The 22,898-nt window shown below is 40.4% G+C and overlaps 1 protein-coding gene across 4 annotated transcripts in view; it reads right to left on the bottom strand.

Annotated features, from left to right (window-relative positions):
• The window catches only part of kif21b (kinesin family member 21B), a 67,430-nt gene that overhangs the window by 13,734 nt on the left and 30,798 nt on the right, over positions 1–22,898 (bottom strand). For 2 of the 4 annotated variants that reach the window (XM_089009610.1, XM_089009613.1), the window contains exons 12-32: positions 22,070–22,190; positions 21,852–21,984; positions 20,786–20,974; positions 19,668–19,867; positions 19,149–19,256; positions 18,609–18,925; positions 18,362–18,545; positions 18,058–18,261; positions 17,889–17,990; positions 16,387–16,552; positions 15,346–15,406; positions 15,190–15,238; positions 14,484–14,734; positions 14,141–14,209; positions 13,869–13,979; positions 9,361–9,399; positions 4,599–4,735; positions 4,327–4,507; positions 3,664–3,828; positions 2,265–2,382; positions 1,990–2,160 (exon numbers count right to left, since the gene is read on the bottom strand). In XM_089009610.1, the coding sequence (XP_088865736.1) occupies positions 1,990–2,160; positions 2,265–2,382; positions 3,664–3,828; positions 4,327–4,507; positions 4,599–4,735; positions 9,361–9,399; positions 13,869–13,979; positions 14,141–14,209; positions 14,484–14,734; positions 15,190–15,238; positions 15,346–15,406; positions 16,387–16,552; positions 17,889–17,990; positions 18,058–18,261; positions 18,362–18,545; positions 18,609–18,925; positions 19,149–19,256; positions 19,668–19,867; positions 20,786–20,974; positions 21,852–21,984; positions 22,070–22,190 (3,076 nt within the window). The remainder of the gene's footprint in view (positions 1–1,989; positions 2,161–2,264; positions 2,383–3,663; positions 3,829–4,326; positions 4,508–4,598; positions 4,736–9,360; positions 9,400–13,868; positions 13,980–14,140; positions 14,210–14,483; positions 14,735–15,189; positions 15,239–15,345; positions 15,407–16,386; positions 16,553–17,888; positions 17,991–18,057; positions 18,262–18,361; positions 18,546–18,608; positions 18,926–19,148; positions 19,257–19,667; positions 19,868–20,785; positions 20,975–21,851; positions 21,985–22,069; positions 22,191–22,898) is intronic. The other 2 variants (XM_089009611.1, XM_089009612.1) reach the window with 2 other exon arrangements.

Genomic DNA, 22,898 nt, shown 5'->3' with positions numbered 1-22,898 from the left:
TGCAATACACAATATCATTTTACACCCGGCGCTTGCATTCGGATTGCAATTTCATAATTAGACACGAGGCTGTAAAATGGATCATATTGGCTCGTTGGCAAATGGGGAAGAGAGGAGACTCCACGGACCACCGCAAAAACCCGGATTTAAATGAGTCTTTGAATAGCGCCTTGCTTTTCTTATTTACTCTGCTGGGAGGAATAAAAAAAATATGATTGAAGGTGGAAGTAAAAAAAAAAAAAAAAACATTAAAAACCTGACAACGGGCTGCTTAATATGCAAATGAATGCGCATGCCAATGAAGTCTACCCACAAGGTGCAGAGCTATGCATTTTTTAAAACATCGGCAGGCAACAGTCGATACACAAGAGACGCCGCAGAAGTAAACACACACACACAAAAGCACACACACACACACACAAACTTTCCTCTCCGAATCTTACGCCCTGATGTTGACATACTTTTCCTAACACTTTAAACATGACTCACCAGCACCGCGGAGCGAATCTCGTGCCTAAATGAAGAAAGTGAGGCAATGATAGGGAGTCTCACAGCCACTGACACTCCGCACATAGCACGTAAATAAAGGAGCGTCAGCGCAGAGTGCCGATATATATGTGGAACTGTCACGGCTTGGAATTGAAGCGGATTTACGTGGGACAGGAGATGTGAGGCAATTTCATCTCGTCTTTTTGTCAATGGATGCTACAGGTTATGTTTTTGTTTCAAAACTTTAATCTTCTTGTCTTTCATCTAGAACTGCTTCATGAAACCACGAGGGTGCAGAAAATGTATAAGATTGAATGACTGTGTCTTTTGTGTTGTGTCATATTATTTGTAATTTAGTTTTTGTTGTTGTTTTGACTTCAGGATGGCGCCGCAACAATGGCTGCCTTTAAAGCAGATCTTTTTTTTTCCTCTTGTATTCATGACTTTGCAGCTGTGAAGTGTAAATTTCTCCACTGCGAGACTAATAAAGGCTAATCCAATCCAAATAAATACATAAATAAATACATAAATAAATACAATAAAATAATCTCTGGAAGAAAATGAATGTTTTTGGGTGCGCCTTATAATGCGAAAAATGCGCTACATGCTTCTATGTAATGAGCATTTTGTTTGAGGATCGTGTGAAGCCCACAAATACACAAAGACACCTTACAGCACAGGTGTCAAAGTCAGGGCCCGCGGGCCAAATCCGGCCCGCCACATCATTTTTTTCGGCCCGCGAAAGCAAATCAAACTTGTTAAATTCCATGATGATTGCTAAAATCTGAGCCAAAATTTCATATTTTTGGATGTCAACCACAATAAAAGTCATTATTCTTGACTTCAGTTTTGAAAACGAGTTATTCATTAATTTGCTGTGTGCTCTATATGTAATATTTGACTGGATTTAAACATTCTAATGGGTTCCCCAAATGCATAACGGCCCTCGAGAGGAAACCATAACTACAATGTGGCCCGCGGCAAAAAATGACTTTGACACCCCTGCCTTACAGGCATGTCCACGTTGTGCAGCCGCGGGACTGAATGACACAAGGACTGAGGTATGATGCCGGCCTCCAAGATCAACTCGACATCGATGGTCGGGCTACAACTCATTAACCCCATCGCCAGATCTAAGAGCAATGTTGCTTGACTTCAGTCATTCAGCCTGACCTATTAACTCTTTGCAAGATGAAGAAGCATCTTGTGAGAAACACAGTCCGCCATTTTTCACTGGGGCCAATCTGAGAAGCGTCTGTGTTCTTTTCTGGAGTTCTTCACCTTCATCACACCATGTTAATTCATCAAGGTCCATAACATAAAGGGTGAATATGTGTATTGAATGTGATTTTTTTTTTGTCACATGCTACCTCGACACCCTCTCCCCTCATCCCTACTTGTTCTACATCTTGAGCTGCATCGTGAAAGAAGCATTCATTATTCAGCTTACATTTTTTCTGAAACAATGGGCTTGAACACACACATGCACACACAACACACCTGGCTGAGCTCCTGCTGCTCCAAATCCCATTTTTTGATTCCGTTGTCTCTCGATCCACTAAACAGTACGTCTCCCTGCACAGCCAAACACTCGATACCGTCGTAATGGGGTGGCTCAAAGTTATGAGCCGGACCAATGTTACCCGCCGTCCCTTCTGCCACATCAAATACCTGCAAATGGAAGCACAATGCACCATTCAGTATCTATAACTGTTCTCCTGACAGTGTTATTAAAATTCAAATATGGTCTGAAAGTGTGTCTTCATGTTAACTACCTTCACATAATGATCTTTGGAGCCAGTGATGACTTGGTCTTTGCCCAGCAGAGACTGTCCCACCGTTAAACACATCACAGAGCCAATGTGACCCGTCAGCTTGCCCATAGCTTGCATCCTAAACGCAAACATGCACGTATAAACGAAGTTGAAGCAGATTTTCAATGAACAGAGACATTTTCCATTTTCACCGATACACCCGAAACAAACAGGGTGTTTATTAAATGCGTTTTCCTCCTGGCAGAATTCCTAATGCATCAATAAATGGTACGAGCGTTTCTGTCTGGTTTTCTCCGTGTACCTCAAAGAACAATAAATATGAACAAGAGAATGTTGCCCTCCCAAAAAAAAGGCTCGGCGTGTACCACTTTATAAGTATTCCACAGGGTTTTTTTTAAACTCTCTTTTATGCTGAAAAATTTTGCGAGCAGTTAATATATGATTACTATTTAGCATAATCTAATCAATTCAGAAAAAAAAGAAATAACTCCATTAACTCATTCGAGGCCCTTCCAGAATTTATTCGGGAATTGAAATGTTTGACGTGGAGAGTCATTCCCAAATTTGCTTGGGTTTTGTTTTTTTTCTTGTGGGGGGTGCCGATAAAGCGCTGGTCAGACCTATGGCAATATTTTTCCTTTCCACGAGGCGGCAGTATTTGCCTTTTGTCCATGTTAGCGCTTTGTCACAGCTTTAGCTGTTGTTAAACCGCTATATAAATCAATATGTATCTATAGTATTGTATTTTGCAGAGCCGCCCCCATTTCAGGCTCAGATAACTCCAGACCCAAATAACTTAGGAATTAACTATTTTTTTTTCTGATGAAATAAAAAAGTCCAAGGTTTCTTACACTCAATTGAATGTTTATGTCGTCCTAAAACTCAATATTCTGTGGTCTTGCAATTTGAGTGAAAATGACAAAAACCCTGGCGCTGGAGTAGACATATTTTTGCACAGTGAATGAGTTAATGATGTTGTAAAATAAATAAATAAATAAATGGGTGGATCTGTAAACAATAAAAATAATTAAAAAAAAACAAATAAAACATAAATGAATACATGGATAAATAAATGGATAGTTATATAAATAAATAAATCTGCGTTAAATGCCAATCCGAACAAAAATGCTTCAGCAGAGGAACCATAACACGAATGGTTTGATTCTGAAAATATACAGCAAAGGATGTCAATCTGAGTCAATTTATCCGTGGTGTACTCGGTAGTCAAGTGTGGACGTCACCAAAACATACAAAAAGCATGAACGAGCTGTCTAAGTCGATCATAGTCAACACTGAGATTTTAGTCTGTAAGCAAAAACAAAACGATTTTTACAAAGAGCTCACACATGCTTGGATGAATACCGGCCCACTAATAAAGAAACAAAAGAATGCAACGCACCTGTTGAGATCCCAAATGCGAACGGTGTTTCCAGTCGCGGCATACAAAACAGATCCTGGTGGGTTGAGTGCTATCTGGTTGATCTGACATTCACCGTGTGCAAATGTTATTGTGCGGGTGGTGCCGCCGGCGCACGCGTCGCCTGACACTACTTGTCCGGATGAACTGGAGGAGAAACAACAAAAATGAAAGGAATGAGGAAGGGAAAGGAGAATTATTTAATTAATTAAGTATTATATTAATTTGTAAAATGTCATGAAAACTACAGGGAATAAATTTGCTTTCATGAAGATAACGCTCTGTTGAGGTTACCAAAAAAAAAATCCAACTTTTTGGGCCCAACTTTAATATCCATTATTTCCCATGGTAGATTCATAGCAGACTCGAAACAAAAAAAAATACTTGTCCTTGCTGTTTTACGCACCCTTCTATAAATCACTAAGTGGAAATACCCTGATAACATTCAGAGGTCTAAACAGAAACGTTTTCTTTCATTTGCAGCAAATGGTTAAAACCTTGGTAGAGGTCTTCATATTTCCTCTTTTACATTTTACGAAGCATTGTTTCACCCCTATTCAGCTCATATCAACATTTGACACTTTGCCTTTGCAAATATTTATCGTCTCTCCACCGCATGGAGCCAGTTGAGGGGCGGTCACTTACCTGAGGGTGCGGACGCATTTCGTCAAATCTCGTATGTCCCACACTTTGATGTAGGACGTCGAGACTGAGAAGACTAAACCCGAGGAGGGACAGTATTTGACCGACACCACGTTGTTGGGATGGCCTTTGAGCGTGGCGATCTCCTGACCTGTCACTAGGTTCCACATTTTACAAGTACGATCTGGAGGAATATATCAAGACGAGTACACAGATGACGATTGTGAACCTATCCAATCGTTGCCTTTTTGTCAACGCGTTGGTGACGTGTATACCTTTGGATCCGGTGAACAGAAGGTCATCTGTGGCGTCTACGCACAGTACTGGCTTGGAGTGGCCCTCGGCTACAGATATACATTGAAGTGGGGCTGTCCGACCCCCTTTCACACCGCCGATAGGATTGATAACGCCCCTAAAGAAAAAATAAATAAAATAAATCATTCACTGTGTGACTATCTATCTTCGGGCAAAATGAGAGTATATGGTCGTTCCTACGTTTGGAACAGATGGAAGCACAAAGGCAAACATGCTTGTTAAATAAAATAAAATAAAAAATGAAAACAAACATATATTTTGTAAATTATAAAGCAGATAAGAATTGTACAGCTGCCCTCCAAAAACAAAAAATATAAACATCAGTATTGATAAAATTAAATTTCATAAATGTATTGAGTTAGAAATAGTTGGATTTAACTGAAGTACTGTATTTTCCAGTGTATAAGGCGCACCGGACTATAAGGCGCACCCCTAATGAATGGTGTATTTTAAATCTGTTTCCATATATAAGGCGCACCGGAGTATAAGGCGCACCTTCAATGAATGAAAAAAGGTTTTCCAGATATAATATAGAAATAAAGGTTTTCCAAATATAAGGTACACCACATTATAAGGCGCGAGGCTGGGGTTACGCACTACTTCTTCTACGAGGGGAAATGGAGTCGTTGGCTGCTGACAGTCGTTCTGAGACCTCTCGTGGCTCAGTACTACTTCACATATAAGGCGCACCTACGTATAAGGCGCATCGTCATCTTTTCAAGAAAATTAAGACTTTTGGGTGTGCCTTACACATCAGAAAATACGGTACAATAGAAGTTGCGTCTAATTCAGAACTTTTTTAAAACATTTATTAAATGGACTCATTTTCAAGTCTTATTTAATTTAGGCACTGTACAGTTTAATTGAATCAATATTTGATCATTTTGAATTGAATCATTCTTTGTGTTCATGTTCAAACTGTGGATAATGTTACAATGGATAATAAAAATATTAAATTTAACCTACAGGATCAAAACACAACTGTATTTTATTGTTGGGAAGCGAAGGAGGTGTCAATTGGTGTTGAATGTTTGAGAACCATTACTCCCACTTTACTGACTTTTCTGTAAAAGTTAAATTTGAGTGTGTTATGGTAAGGAGCTCTTTGTTAGTGAACCCACTTCTTTGCTAACAAACAAACATGCCATCACAAACAATGCAATCAACATACAGACAGCTATCTTCGTACAACCCTCCCCCCATGTAATGCCAACAGTCCAGAGTCGAAGAAATCCTGGAAAGAAGTCAGCGGAGTGAGGCAAGTGCACGGAGATGTTGAAAAGGGAAAGGAGGGATTGTGAGAAAATTGGTCTCTGGTGGGTTCCCTAATAACACTCGTGGGGCCTGTGTGCGTTTGTGAAGTGCATGAGGATCGACAGTAAAAGTGAAGAAAACAACAACAGTTCCAGTTGTAATTCTAATATGTGTTTTTGATTTGTTGTCATCTTGAACTTTTCACGAGTACCTGACACAATTGTCATGTGTTAAAATAATAGAAATACAGTAAAGTCTCGTTATATCGATATCGGATATATCGATATTCCCGGTTATATCGATACTATTTCTATGCACGCACGGAGAAAATTACATGCAAAAAGGGTCGGATATATCGATAGTCCCGGTTATATCGATATTTTTCGGACTCCCTTGAATATCGATATAACGAGACTTTACTGTATTACAATTTGGAGCGATTCTGTTGATCTGCTCATTCAGCAAGGACTGTGTGTCCCTGTGAACTTGAGTCATCTGTGTGATTTTACACATTGGTGTTGAACAAAAAAAAAAAAATCATTATTACCATTATTAGAAAGTAAGAGTGCTAATCACACTTTTCCTAGTATGCATTCAACACAAGTGGCCGGTGCCAAGATTTTTTTATTAACTCATTCACTGCCATTCCCGAATGTATTCAGCAATTGAAAAGCGAGTTTTGGTTTTTCTTGCGCTGAGGCAGTGCCGATAAAGCGCTGGTCAGTCCTCTAGCAATGTTTTTTTCCTTCCACGAGGGGGCAGCATTTGCCTTTTGTCCATGTGACGCTTTGTTTCAGCTTTATATTTTGTTAAAGCGCATTATAAATCAATATGTATGTATTGTATTGTATTTTGTACAGCTGCCCCCATTTCAAGCTCAGATGTCTCCAGACCTATATGCTTAAGAATTAACTATTTTTTTCTGATGAATGTTTCTTACGCTGTCATCCTAAAACTCGATATTCTGTGGGTCCTGCAATTTGAGTGAAAACCCTAACACTGGAGTGGACACATTTTTGCACATCATCTGGCAGGGAATGAGTTAATATAAAAAGCTGAAAGAACAATTTGAAACAAACGCACACACATAACTTTCGACTGCATTAACAAACCAAATCAAAGTTTGTCATCAGGCAACCCGATAAGAAAAGTTTCACATCAACAAAAAAGCACAATCATAATAATAATAATGCAAGAAAAAAAATCACTACATAAAGTGACATCATGCAACAACCAGTCACAGCACCTTATTCACCACCTCCATGGGATGGGGGTCCAGATTTTGTCCCCCTTCCACGTCAAGAGCACCCATTAAAAGTACTATTTTCTTGAGCCGCTGTTGGCCATGGGGGCTTAGAATCACACTCAGCCCACCCCCAGCCCCTCGCTTACGTGAGTGTCACCAATGCAGGTACAATGGGTACTGGAAGTGAGAAACATTGCAAGAAAAGCCACATATCCCCGACCTGCGTTTTGGGGGAACATTAATTTTAGAAAAGGGCAACGCACAAAACATGAGAAAAAAAATTATGAGATCCAGAGAGAATTATCATTTTAAAAGCTCGGATGGATGTAGGTCGGCGTGTTTTTATAAGCGAATCTCATTCCTGTCTGTTGTCAAGGCTACAAGGAGCTTATTGCAACTGCATAGAACGAGACATTGAACATTTTTATTTTTAAATCATCCTTTTTATATGATGGTAAATATTATACACCATTCACCCCCCCCCCCCCACCACCACCCATTTCTTTTCATTGAAGATCCAAACAGGAATAAAACTTCTCTGCAGCATTGTGCCGGTCCAGATAGTAGCAATTGTTCCCGCTCTATCAGCGTGACAGATCTCATAGTGTGCAGAGTTATGAAGTATGTAAGAGCAGCTAATGGATGTTGCAGTGCCGAGCTTTGGGGGACCGACAGACTAATGAGAAACGTGGAGGAAGATCAGTGTGCGTTCTCTGTGTCACACTGAGAAACAGACAGAAGCGCCTCTGTGAAAGCCGCTTCAAGTTGTGAATTAGTGAGAAACTTGTAGAGATAGTGAGAAGAGAAAATGGTGGATATCATTATGAAATAAAGAATAAATAAATAAAGGTATATATAAGAATAAAGGTATTCTGATTCTGATTCTGAAACAAAACCTTTTGTTTTACACCTAGTCTGTGCAAAAGATAAAACCACACAACCTCTAAAGAACACCAATTAGCATGTGTTATTGTCTTTGTTAAAAAATTTCTGGCCGTGTGCTAGCACAGAAGGGTGTCTTTTTTTTTTTTAGAAAAACACAGTGTACAGTGTCAGTTAGTGAGCTGAAGTTTGTTTTTTCCTGCCGGTTTACGTGACGTCACTGAAGGAACGCCCCTGACTGAAAAAAAAAGACACATTGTAGCAGTCCTTCCATAACGTCAATGTATTTTGCTGTACTTGTTTGGTCTGAAAACCTTGTGTTGCACCAAAAAGCCGCCAGAAGAGGGCGACCGAGGTCCATGGAAGGAATTTATCAGCCTGTGGAAACGGGTTGACTAATTCCCTACACGGTTTTGTCGCCATTTTGTGCCTCCCTTGATGTGACATTTCCCACCCCTGATGCCTCAAAATGACACGGAATATATTCTTTAATCGATTGCAAACATGTATGCTTTCTTCTTCAGAACTATTTGAATCATATTCATAACTAGATGTGTAACTTCACGACATGGGGTCGGGACTTTCTGAAAATGCCCAATTCGCAGCTCAATTTTTTTCAGATTTTGGACACTTTAAGTCATTTTTATTGGTGTTTAGTATTTGAATAAAAATATCATACTGCGTGTTTTGGGTATTTTAGATGCTATAAAAAGTTTTTCTGATGTCAGTTAGGAAACAAAAAAGTGACGTCGGGTGTCCTTTAACTATCTTCGCAAATTTTACAAGTGTGGTTAGTGGTTAGTTCATTGATGGATGGATCACTACATTTTCTTTTGAGGATTTGGCTTTGTGACTTGGTGTAGGGTCAGTCACTATGACAGTAATCATAAAAGGAGGACGGGTACATCGCCAAGTGGGCAGAATTGAAGTAAGCTATTACTACATCATCTAGTTATCCACTGTTTTGCACGCAACGTTTGTTGCGTGTCATCAGTAGGCAAGTGCTAAAATACACCTTATATCGTCTGATTAATATTGGTTCATTTATTTAGTTATTTACAATATCCCCAATGATTTTATGATGGTGCCAATATGACTCTGGAAACATCCATTTGTGCAACCAAGTTTTAGGTTTGTCATTCAGGGTGCGCGTACTAGCAACGGCATGAAGAAACCAGAATAACATGCAGGTGGAGGAGCTAGTGAGTGGAAGAAGGACAGGCGGTGAAGAGGCGGCGGCTGACCACAATAGGAAGCGTGATGATGTCAGGGTGACTTTACAAGGACATGGCAGAAAATGCAGACAGAGAAGGAGCAGCAAACCGACACAGTTGGTCTACCTGAGCACCTCGGAGAGCGAGGAGTCGCTGTCATCTGACCTGGGGGCAGAAGAGGAAGGAGCAGGGTAGGGTGGGGTGTCAGGGAGAGGAAAGGTTAATCACGTGAAGGAAAGGCAGAAGGGTTACTGGCAATGGGTTTACAAAGAAGGGGGGACTCAGGAAAGGCTTTAGATATATTGTGAAGCAGTGCACATGGCTTCCGGTTTGAGCGCTGGCGCGTTGGGCCGCCGCTACTCTCCAGCAACAATTTTTATTTTCTTTTCCTACATCGGATTATATTTTTCACACCGATCTCATACAGTTTTCAGTCGGTCTGCCCCCTAAACTCTGGAACTCACTTCCTCCCAACATTCGTAACATTGCCATCTCAAAACCCACCTATTTAAAATTGCATTTTATGTGCAGCTTTATCTCTTGTTTCTATTTATAATCGTATTTTATTTATTATCGTATCTGTCACGTGTGAATTGACAGCTGGGGCGGGGCCGCCTCTCCCGCCTCCACCACCGGCTGTTAATTCTCTAATCACGGACACGGGACATTTATACGGGTCGCGGTCACCTCGCTAGTGCCGGATGATTGACTTGCCTCGCATCTCTACCGTACCCTGGAGTCTTCCTTCGGTGAGCTCCCCTCAGTAAGGGGGTCGGATCACCCCTGTCTTCCTACTGGCTGTGTTTCTTTTGTTTGTGAATAAACATTCTGCTTGGATCGTCCGTCTCTATCGCCTGCTTTGGGATCCCAAACATTCCACTACGTTCCGACGAGTCAGCTGCCTTCAGTCTCGCCCGGAACGTGACAGTATCTATGCTTGTCTGTGACTGTAAAGTGTCCTTGAGAGATTTGAAAGGAGCTTGAAATAAATGTATTACAGTAAAGTCTCGTTATATCGATATCGGATATATCGATAGTCCCGGTTATATCGATACTATTTCTATGCACGCACGGACAAAATTACATGCAAACAGGGTCGGATATATCGATAGTCCCGGTTATATCGATATTTTTTCGGACTCCCTTGAATATCGATATAACGAGACTTTACTGTATTATTATTATTATTTTACAGTGTTCGGTAAACTCTGGATATGCTCTGTTCTATGCTTGACTGATGAAAGATGTCATGTTTGAGGATTTATGTTGCTGGTTCATTTCCAAGAAAAATAAATAGAGAGGTAAAGAGTGGTCGATAGATAGAGGTTGCTAGCTACCTAGTGAGCTACCTATCTACTGAGCTAACTGGCTAACTATCTACTGATCGAACTACCTAGATAGCTCGGGCGGACGGATGGGCGGACCGACTGACCGACCGTTGCATCCAGCGCAAAAGGCCAGTAACACGCAAGTCTTCAGCAAACGACCAAAAGAAAGAAAACTTCATTCATGAGCTCAATTAGACTCAGTTCTCCGTTGGGTATCCTGGGCCCTGAACACAAAATAGGGCCTCTAAGCACTGCACTGTAATTTACCAGTTTAGCTCTCTAATGTATTAATGAGCAATGTAACAAAACAATGCGCAGACCTTGAGAGAGGGTCACAGCTCCACGTCACAACTTCTTGTGCAAAGAGCCCTTTGCAACTACCGAAAAGTCACCGAGGTGCAAAAACAGCACTTTCTTTCTATCCATTATTCTTTGTTTACAAGATCCACAATGTCGGTGTCCTCGCTTTGTGGTTATAATTAGGCAGAAGCAATAACAATCCTCAATCATAATCTCTGCTGGGAAGAACGATGTTGAGGGAATTGCTCCTGACCACATCCTTATCTCTGTATCATCAGCAAAAATCGTAGAAGTTTATGTGTTTAATCGTGGAGCAGTAACCCGTTTTTATTTGATAAACTTTTAATGACTTTTGGTTGTCATCCAATGTTACACACACACAGAACATGAAATAAGATAACAACGCAGCACATAGTATTTCGAGGTGGAAATGTAAAACTAGCTGAGATAATATTAATGCCGGTGGCTGTTACCAGAGTGACGTTCCATTTCTGTCTGACACATCTATTTTTCATTGCTTTTATGGAAAGGAATTGTGAAATGTAGATAAAGTCAAGATTTTCTCTCTCAATCAAAACCGCTTAAAACAATGGGACAGAACACCCTCTAGAAATCTTATATTCAAGTGTGTGTGCGACTGTATTTGCAAAGACACACTTTAAAGGAGGGCTAACAGATACTAAACGGGGATTGTTGTGATCATATGCTAACTCAAGAATGTCACTGTGGCAAAGATCATAATTACAGATGCCCTGTATGCAGGGAGACACATATGAAGGTCAAATTAAGACTGGAAGCCATTAATCATTATTTAATGCACACAAAAAAAATCCAATTATTACATGGAAAAGCAGTAATGTAACAAAATAAAAACAAAAAACACCACCCTAAAAGATACGAAACTCGAGATTAAGTCTCCGGTGAGGAGCTAAGCAGAGAAACAACGTCCCACATTCATGATGACAAAAGCTGCATTGAAAGATTATGGAAAAGCAAAGGATTCACCTACACCTCCGTCAATTCATACTGTGAAAAACCAGAAGCTCAAGCATAACAATAACAAATAACTGCACATGAGGAGGTAAAATACAACAATGCAGGTTGTAAAACAAATGGCAAGAACGTGCAAAACGTGCCTGCCAGCTGCTATTTGTCAGTCCGGCTCCTCGCCTGACCTAACAACCCCTCCAAACTCCTAACCATTTGTGTTGCCACTCGAAAACACTTTACAAATGAAAGTTTTCACTCACACCTTGTGTAGTGACGGGGAATACAAATGCAGATGTCATGAGATACTTTCTGAGTATTCCGTATGAACACAAAACAAACCAATATAAAAACAAACTTTCCTCTGCAAATGTACATTCTATGCGATGTGCAATTCTGCCAACCATACCGTACCCGAACTAAACCTACCCCATAACTCACTACACCCGCTTAAATTATAGATTTCCACATCTCATATTTATATTTATGAGGCGCATCCTCATTGGAATATAATGATGTTATAAAAATAGAAAACATGCATGCTCAGGGGAACTTAGCAACTTATGGAATGCTGCTGTTCTTTTAAAGAGTTTGTACTTGACTTCACAATGGCTGCTTGACGCAAGTCATGCAATGCTGATTTGCCTCTATTTCAGGCAATCAATTACAGCTAATCAACAATGAATTCCACACGAGGGGCATCATTTCCGATCAAATCAATTCAGCAACCAAAAATCGCCCATCCCTAACAAAGCAATTGAATATCACGGTGCAAAAAAAGCATACATTTCAAGAATTCCGATGCCCAAGTGAGCCAACACAGAGGTGAATTTCTGCAGATTGGTTTTGTACGTATTCCCTGCTAAATAAGAAAAAATGCCTGTAAGGGACACCATAATTAAATTCCGCTTTTTTATGTTTCTCTGAGCACCAATTATCCTGCAGTTGTGGAGCACATTGTCGGTGCCTCCTGGTCATATGAAACACAATTGCTGGTAGCACTTGTGCCCGAGAGATTGGCATTAATGCCCCCTTGAAGTGCTCTTGGTTCCACGATGGGATTGATGTGCAGATACGCACTTGAAATTGCACACACTTAAAGGACAACCGACGTCTCCGGACAAGTTGTGTCCATAATTTGAAAAATGGCTTCAAATGACTTCTACTGGGCGCATTTTAATAAGATTCCACCGCATATAGCTATATTTCACGATTTAAGACTCACGCTGAATATTCAGGAAGTCTTGTTTTTGAGTTGGTGACGAGTCCGTACGTGACGTCACTAAAGGAACGCCCCCTGACTGAAAAAAGACACATTGTAGCAATCCTTCCATCACGTCAATGTATTTTGCTGTATTGTTTGGTCTGAAAACCTTGTGATGCACCCAAAAGCCGCCAGAAGAGGGCGTCCAAGCTCCATATAAGGAATTTATCAGCCTGTGGAAACGGAGGTGGCCACAGGAGGTCGCCATTTTGTGCCTCTTTTCTGGTGATTGTTTCTCCCCAATGTTGCCTCAAAATGGCATGGAATAAATTCTTTAATCGATTGCAAACATGTATGCTTTCCTCTTCAGAACTATTTGAATCATATTCATAACTGGAGGTGTAACAAGAAAGCATATTCTCCGAATCTGAAGCCATTGTTTTGATTCTCAAGCAATGCAAGATGTCTTGGCGTGACGTCACAAACTGGGGGCGGGACTTTCTGAAAATGCCCAATTCGCAGCTCAATTTTTTGCAGATTTTGGACACTTTAGGTCATTTTTATTGGTGTTTTGCATTTGAATAAAAATATATACTGCGTGTTTTGGGTATTTTAGTTGCTATAAAACGTTTTTCTGATGTCAGTTAAGAAACAAAAAAGTGACGTCGGTTGTCCTTTAAGATGCACAAAACCACAGAAGAAGTCCCTTTCTTCTCCAAATACCTGAACTTCAGACAACTCACAGGGCCCATATTAAAAAAAACTCTGGCTAGAAGATTATCTACATAGGGAAACAAGTATTTTATTGTACTCACTTGTCCAAAGCAGAACCTTGACTTTGGTTGCTGGTTAGCCTCGAGAACACATTGCGGTCATTCCTAGTCCTCAAGGGAGGAGAGGAAGGAGGGGTGTAGCCATCAGTTGGCCTGAGAATTGTCGGGAGAAAAAAAGCGCTGACAATGAGACTGATGCTATTCTTAAAGCACTATATAAATCAATATCAGAATCAGAAAGCCTTTGCTAGTCCCACAATGGGGAAATTTGCAATGTATTGTATTGTATTGTATTGTATTTAGAACAGGTGTACCTGTAAGAACGGTCGTAAGATTTCCTTCTGGTGATGGGGGAGGTGTCATAGCCTCGCGACTGTCTGGGACTGAAACAAAGAGTAAAGAGAGTGCTCACGAGATTCAAAATATGCTAATAGCACGTGCTAACTAAAAGCATTATGGTTGGAACATAATTAGGTTGTTATTGAAACTAAAACAACTGCTGGATTTGTTTTAAAATGACTATGACTACAAATGGCACACAATGACATGAAGCTTCACCTTAATTATTTGTAGACTACAGTCGAAATGTGTCAGGAAATGAAACTGCTAATTGGTTAATAATTAGCTTTGTTTGACTGTGAAGTGCTTTCAACTTACAATGTGTGCCCCCTAACAGGTAAGCTGATGGTACGTGACGCCCGTTCCTTGTGGTAGTGGTCACGCAGAGAGAGGCTGAGACCAAGGCCCAGGCTCGCCTTAACCGTGCTAAGACCATCCTCCTGGATATCGGTGAGCGAGGCCAGAGACTTGGTGATTTGCTGCTGCTTACAGCCTGAAGATTGCTCCAGGGCGGGACCCAGATACTCGGCCGACACCGCCTTCATCTGAGCTGACAGACGAGGTTCCACCTTGCGTGGGAAGTGTGAGCCAACAGTAGAGGCAGAGAAGGCAATCGGGGGGCCAAGTAAAATCAACATCAAAACAGAATCACACAGAACTACAAAACTCAATTAAACTGAAGCCTAGAAGCAAGAATATAAGCAAATAACTGTGTGGTTGAACAAAAGTGAAAGAAATAAACCAATAAAAGGATGGAAAAGACTGTGGTACCATCAAAGCAAATCATAACTGCGTCAAATGCTAAATTATTTCACACCACTTGAGACACGTTAACTTGCAATTGTTTGCTTCGACTGCCACCTTGTGGTGATAAAAGCACATGTACGCTCACAAACACGAAGACTAGGTACACATCATCACTAAATACTCACATTTAATCCTGTTTAATCGGTAACTAAAAAATGGACCATAAAGTGATCACCGCACAATGTAAGTGAAATCCAAAGTAAATAAGATGTTTTACCTTTATTTTGAAGTCCTCTTGGCTGTTGGATTCTTTCATTAGAGAGACGCTGAAGGAAGGAATGGGGGGGCTCGAGTTAATATACATTGATAGATAATTCAAGTGACTGAAATAGCATGAAGATGACAATGGGGGGAGGGGTGAATGAGGTCTAACCTGTTATCTGATGCTTGACTGAACTCAGAAGGCTCCTCATCTGTGCTGGCATAACCGTTCTCTAAAAGTGTAGTGGGTAGGGGGGGGGGGGGGGGGGACGGACAGTCCAAAAGCACAAAAGTATTCTTAAATTGTGTATATACATGTTTGACGCACAAATTAGTGACTCAAAAATGTGTTTCTACTTGTGCGTACAAGTAGTGAAACTCTACAGAACATGCATACACACACACAAAAACAAATAAAGAAACAAATTAAAAACAAACAAATAACAAAATAAACACATGCAAAATAAATTCACAAATAAATACATGGATGAATAGATAAACAAATTAAAACATACATATAGAATAAATGAATATATAGCCAAATACAGTGAGACCTCAACTTACAAATACCTTATCTTACAAACTTTTCGTCTTAAGAACCTCTAATTTATGAAAATTAAACCTTATAATAAGCACTATTTTCATAATACACACCCACCACGGCTGACGGAGTGATCTTCGGCGGAAGCACACGACCGAACAGCGCTGCAGCCGGCGCTACTTTGCACACCCCCTCTCATTGAATGCACACGTCGATCGCCTACTTGGAGCTTTTTGCTGATAATTTTACTATGATGGGACCGAAAAAAAAACCCACAATGCAGTGTATTTCTTTCATTACAATACAATAGCACATTTATTATACATAGAATAAGGTATGTTGTGTGTAGTTTTAAGGCTTATTTAGTTAAAAATGATATTTTATGAAAACACGGGAACGCATTATTCCCATTTTAATGGTTTCCTATGGGAATTTTTTTTTAGATACACACTTTTCGCCTTACACACTCTGTCTGGGAACCAATTAAGTTCGTAAATTGAGGTCTCACTGTAAATACATAAATACGTAAATAAATACATAGGTAGATACCTAGCTAGGTACTTACCTAGCGATCAAGCTACCTAGCTCGCTAGCTACATTGCTACCTAGCTAGCTAGATAAATAACTAAATACATAAATAGATATTGTACACACAAACGGTGTGCCTCTCACCCTGCTGCAAATTGTGGAGGAGAGCCTGGAGCTCAGGAATGCATTCGGCCTTTTCCCGCAGAGCATCGAGGATCATGTGATTTTGGGATGGACCGATCACATTGGTCTGTCTCAGCTGACCTTCCAGTAGTCTGATCTGAGCTTCCTTCTGTGCCACCTGTAAATTCTACATGCATACAAAGACACACACACACACACAATACAATTTTGTCATTTGCGTAAAATAATGGGAAAAAATATTTATTGTTGAATAAGAGACGAGAATATTGCCTCTATCGCTATGTAACCTGATGTACACGCTGCGCAACGGAAACCTTTTCCCCCTTTAAGCAAACTTCATAAAAGTGTTGGGGATATGTTGTTCCACATAAAGATGCCTGAGGGAATGGAAACATCTTGGAAACATCATTTTTAAATGGCAAATTGCACGTTCATTTAAAGAAAAATAAAATAATACCTCTTGACCCCCCCCCCAAAAAAATAAATATATATAAAAAAAGCTCCTTTTCCTGTTGTTGTTTTTTTATCATGTAAAATAACCAGAATTTCAGATTGAAAATTTGGAGTGAAATGTAATTGAATTTGATAAAATGTATATGATATTGATGGTTGACCTTTTTTAAAAATCAATTTACCAAACATTAATATATATACTAATATGTACTTCTTTCTCCTTCTTTCTTTCCTTTCCTAACTTTGCTACAGTGTTACTTCCGGGTAGAGTGAAAGCTGGCGCGAATGGCCGCCGCTGCTCACCCGCACACACACAAAAAAAAGTACTTATCCCGTGACTGTAAAGTGTCCTTGAGAGTTTTGAAAGGCGCTTAGAAATGTATTATTATTATGATGATGATGATGATGATGATGATGATAATAATAATAATAATAATAATAATAATAATAATAATTATTATTATTATTATTATTATTATTATTATTATTATTATTATTATTATTATAATACTAATTATTATTATTATGATTTTGATTATAATTATTATTATATTATTATACAAATACTAATACTAATACTAATACTAATAATCAATATAATAATAATAATAATAATAATAATAATAATAATAATAATAATAATAATAATCAATGTAATAATAATAATAATAATAATAATAATAATAATAATAATAATAATAATAATAATACATTAATACATATCTGTCTTTGTCTTTTGTGTTGTGTGACATTATTTGTTATTTTGGTTTTTTTTGGGGGGGGGGGTTGACTTCAAGATGTCGCCGGGAAGGTGGCCATTTTGTTTTTGCTGCTGTGAAATGTAAATTTCTCCACTGTGAGACAAATAAGGCTCATCTAATCTAATCTAATCTATATTTTTTAATCAAAGACAACGCTCATTACTGGATTTGAATGTTTTTTTTTCCAGAGTTCAAGTAAATGCAAATTTTTCCTTGAACACTAAACGCGCTATTTCAATTCTACCCACTTCTAGACTACTTTATTGGTTCCTGTTTATATTGACAGACCTTGTCAATTGAAGCCTTGAGAAAATGATCCAGCAGGTGGCGCGCTTCAGCCAGAGAACAGGAGCTGATAACCACGGAGGTATCTACTGAGTCCAACTCATCCTGCAACACAAATAAACGGATTGTGTGGTGAATGCGTGTGCGTGTGCGAGTGCGTGTGCGTCCATACCTTGGTCTCCTCTATCTGCACGATTGTGGCCTGGCAGTCGGACAGACTGTCATTGATATAATCAATGTTAGCGTTCAGAACCTCGATATCCTCACTAATCTCCAATAGGAGTTGGTCCTCCGCTTCAGGACCCTCCCCATCGGCCATCAGTACGACTCTCTTGTGTGAGAGCGCCTCCTGCTGGGCCGTCAGCTCCTCTCGTTTCTAACTCGGCGGTGGTTGGGGGGGGTGAGGGATGGAAAAGAAGCGTTGAATATGTGAAAAGATGGCAATTGTATTTTCAGGATGTCAACGCCTCGTCAACCTTGATGAGTCGATCCATGTCAGCTTCTACGTTGGCAACGGTCATTCTCTGCATGACGATGTCCATAATACGACGCTCGAGTGTTTGCCACTTCTGACGGGCCGACTTGGAGAAGGTTGCGGCTCGGCCCGCTGTCGCCGTGGTGCCGACAACCGCCGGCTTACGCTGCAGCTTCTTCCTGCTGCTGTAGGAGGTCGGACAGGGTGTGAAACATCACATCGACGGGACAACAGTGAGGCCATCTTACCTAATGACCCGCGTTGCGTCCATGCTCCCCTCACTCTCGGCGAGGTATCCGTATCCATTGTTTTTGTTGTTCCACTGCTGTACTAATCCACTCACAGTCTTGCCGCTTTCCGGTTCAGAGCTGCTTGCCGTTGTGCTGGCGGAGAATTCTGCGCCAGAGTCACTAATTGGGGCGGTGTGGTTCCAACGGGCCACGCGTCCGGCGACGTGGTCCGACATGGGCTTCGCCAGTCTGCGTAACGCGGTCACTTCCTGTGTTTTCCTGCGCAGGACCAGCTCTTGTTGTCGCTTTTGGGACTCCAGCGACCGGATTTGAAACTAATGTGTCGGAAAAGGGAGAAAGATCTTGACTTGAAAGCAGGGGTCAGGAACCTTTATGACTAAGAATTAACTCTTTTTTTTCTGATGAAAGAAGAGAGTCTGAGGTTTCTTATGCTGCATTGAATGTTTATATAGTCGTAGAAGTCAATATTCTGTGGGTCCTGGAATTCGAATGAAAATGACAAAAACGTTGGCACTAAACCGATCATGATTGTCTGACCTCTTGTCTTCTCTGCTCCTTCTTGAGTTGGGCAATCTCACGGTTCCTCTTGGCCTCCACCAGCCTTCTCCTCTGCTGCTCTTCTTTCATCTGCTTCATCACTGCCACCTTGAGGAGAGGGACAGAGTGAAAAAGGTGACATAATGCTTCGTATACATCTCCTATATGTCAGGGGTGTCAAAGTCATTTTTTGCCGCAGGCCACATTGTAGTTATGGTTTCCTCTCGAGGGCCGTTATGAATTTGGGGAACCAATTAGAATGTTTAAATCCCTTCAAATATTACATATAGAGCACACAGCAAATTAATGAATAACTCGTTTTCAAATCTGAAGTCAAGAATATTGTGGTTGGCATCCAAAAATATGAAATTTTGGCTCAGATTTTAGCAATCATCACGGAATTTAACAAGTTTGATTTGCTTTCGCGGGCCGAAAAAAATGATGTGGCGGGCCGGATTTGGCCCGCGGGCCTTGTCTTTGACACCTGTGTCCTATGTGGTCCTACACTTGTTCTCTCACCTTTGCTTTCTTCATCTCATTGACCTCCGCTTGTAGTTTCTTCAGCTCCCGTTCGTACCTGCCCTGGTTTTTAAGAAGACGACCGTGTTCTTTCTGTGCAGCTTGGAGCTTCAAAAGGTCCCGGTTCATCTCCTTCAAACGTTTTTCGTACTCCTGCTTGATGCTGTTAGCTTTCTCCTCTGTGTAGTTCTCCATGGACACTGTGGAACCATGTAGTTACGTTAATATTCTTGACATCGCCTCTTTTAAAGGACAACCGACATCACTTTTTTGTTTCCTGACATCAGAAAAACGTTTTATAGCATCTAAAATACCCAAAACACACAGTATATTTTTAGTCAAATGCAAAACACTAATAAAAATGACTTAAAGTGTCTAAAAACTACTTCAATTTGAAACCGGAAGTGGCCAGTTTCAGAAGGTCCCGCCCCCTTGTTCGTGGTGTCACGCCAAGACGTCTTGCCTTGCTCGAGAATAAAAACAATGGCTTCAGATTCGGAGAAGATGCTTTCTTGTTACTCATCCGGTTATGAATATGATTCAAATAGTTCTCAAGAGGAAAGCATACATGTTTGCAATTGATTAAAGAATTTATTCTGTGTCATTTTGAGGTATCTGGGGGGGGAAGTGTCGCACCCAAAAGAGGCAGAAGATGGCGACAAAGCTCCGGGCTGATTTTATTCCTTACAATTTTTGTCAGCGAATATCAAATAGATGCTCAATGAAACACACAAGGATTCACCATCATGTTATTTATGTGTTTTCCTTCTAATTTCGCCATCAACACGAAGTTTTCAGACCAAACAAAGTACCGCAAAATGCATTGACGTGAATGAAAGGACTACTACAATGTGTCCTTTCTCGCTCAGGGGCGTTCCTTCAGTGACGTGACGTGAGGACTGTTCACCAACTCAAAAACAAGACTTCCGGAATATTCAGTGCGAGTCCTAAAAGGTAAAATATAGCTATATGCGGTGGAATCTTTGTAAAATATGCTCAGTAGAAGTCATTTGAAGCCATTTTACAAATTATGGACACAACTTGTCCGGAGGCGTCGGTTGTCCTTTAAATTAGATTCATATATGTGTGTGTGTAGGGCGACGGGGAGGGGGTCTTACTGAGGTTCTGAAGCACACGGTCCCTTTCCAGCTGGGTGTCTCGGATCTTGTTCTGCAGCAGAATGAGCTTCTCCTCATACTGGACCTTCAGCATCAGCAACCTCCGCTGGCTGTTCTCCAGCTCGTCGATCAACTTCTGCTTGATCTCGATCTCGCAGGTCAGATCGGCAAGGTCAGCCTGGAAGTTGGCTGACGGTTGGGAGGTCATATGACAAAAGGGGCAAAGTGGACAGAGAATAAAAAAAATAAAAATCAGCATCCATAAATGTTACGAATCCTTCCAATGCTGGTGTACAAGTAATTTGTTGAAGTGTATGAAAATAAACTCAAGATGGCACTGTTGTAACATCCAATGGAAAAGTGTGAATTAAAGCGACAAAATGAATGGAGACACAATACAGTGAGACCTCAACTTACAAACACCTTAACTTACAAACTTTGCGTCTTACAAACGTCAAATTTATGAAAATTAAACCTTATAATAAGGACTATTTTCATAATACACACCCACCACGGCTGGCGCAGTGATCTTCGGCGGAAGCACACGACCGAACAGCACCAGAGGTTAAGTTACCAACAGTCCTTATGCAAGGTGACTCTCCTTCCATAAGCCATCAACGACCATCAAAAAGGTAAATAAAACTTTATTTTACAGCACAGTTTATTTCTTTAATTACAGTCATCATGTAATGCGCCTCTCTTCCCAAACAGCAATTCCCTTTGACCTCCAACGCCATTGCATCAAGCCATAAATGACCATCACAAATGTAAATAAAGTGACTTTATGACACAATTCAATGTATTTCTTTCATTACAATACAATAGCACATTTATTATACATAGAATAAGGTATGTTGTGTGTAGTTTTAAGGCTTATTTAGTTGAAAAGTATATTTTATGGAAACCCGGGAACGGATTATTCCCATTTTAATGGTTTCCTATGGGATTTTTTTTTTAGATACACACTTTTCGCCTTACACACTCTGTCTAGGAACCAATTAAGTTCGTAAGTTGAGGTCTCACTGTATGTGTTTGAGGGCGTTCCTCCTAGGTCAAAAAAGCAGACCTTTGTCATCAGAATCAGAGTCTGAATCCACCAAGCTCTCGTCGCTGTCAAACTCAGCATCTTCCTCTTCTTCCTCCCCCTCTTCCTCCTCTTCATCACAACCATTTTCTTCCTGCAATGTAAACATGATGTCCTTGCCCAACAATGATCGACACGTTAGCCACTTTTCTTGTCATCTCAGCTATGAAATCGACGTATTGTACATCTCCTTCATTTACCTCGGCGTGATTGTCGTCAGAATCAACTTCTCCGTTCAGTTGTCCGTTTTGCACATTGTTGCCATTTTCGTGGTTGTTGTGCAACTTTACACGTTTTTTCAAACCTTTCTCCAACTCGGGACTGGAGGGAGGTCCAAAAAGCAAAATGGTCACTAATTGCAAAAATAAAATTATAACATCATGAACATAAAATCCTCATTAGCAAGGTCGATTTTTTATGTGCCATCACTTTTGCTTTTATCTCGATGAATGTTATTACCATTTTGACCCTCCCCTTTGCTTTACAAGCACGCATCGGATCAAACGCTCCATCTTCAAATTCCCCATTGACTTCCATCTATATCCCATTAAATCCCAATTAGCCTTTTGGACTGTGCACTCTCCAGTTTCATGACCCAGTGACCATCTGAATAAAGCTTTCTGACTGCCAAAATGACCTTGCACCTCTTAAAGGACAACCGACGTCACTTTTTTGTTTCCTTACTGACATCAGAAAAACGTTTTATAGCATCTAAAATACCCAAAACACGCAGTATGATATTTTTAGTCAAATGCAAAACACCAATCAAAATGACTTAAAGTGTCTAAAAAGTACTTCAATTTGAAACCGGAAGTGTCCAGTTTCAGAAGGTCCCGCCCCCATGTTCGTGGTGTGGCAAGACGTCTTGCCTTGCTGGAGAATCAAAACAATGGCTTAAGATTCAGAGAATATGCTTTCTCGTTACTCATCCGGTTATGAATATGATGCAAATAGTTCTGAAGAAGAAAGCATACATGTTGGCAACCGATTAAAGAATTTATTCCGTGTCATTTTGAGGCCTCAGGGGTG

Source organism: Hippocampus bargibanti, linkage group LG12, assembly GCF_051943395.1.
Source record: "Hippocampus bargibanti isolate YZ-2025 linkage group LG12, ASM5194339v1, whole genome shotgun sequence".
Classification (NCBI taxonomy): Eukaryota; Metazoa; Chordata; class Actinopteri; order Syngnathiformes; family Syngnathidae; genus Hippocampus; species Hippocampus bargibanti.
The sequence above is the reverse complement of the archived record's forward strand: the minus strand, read 5'-3'. Positions and strand labels throughout refer to the sequence as shown.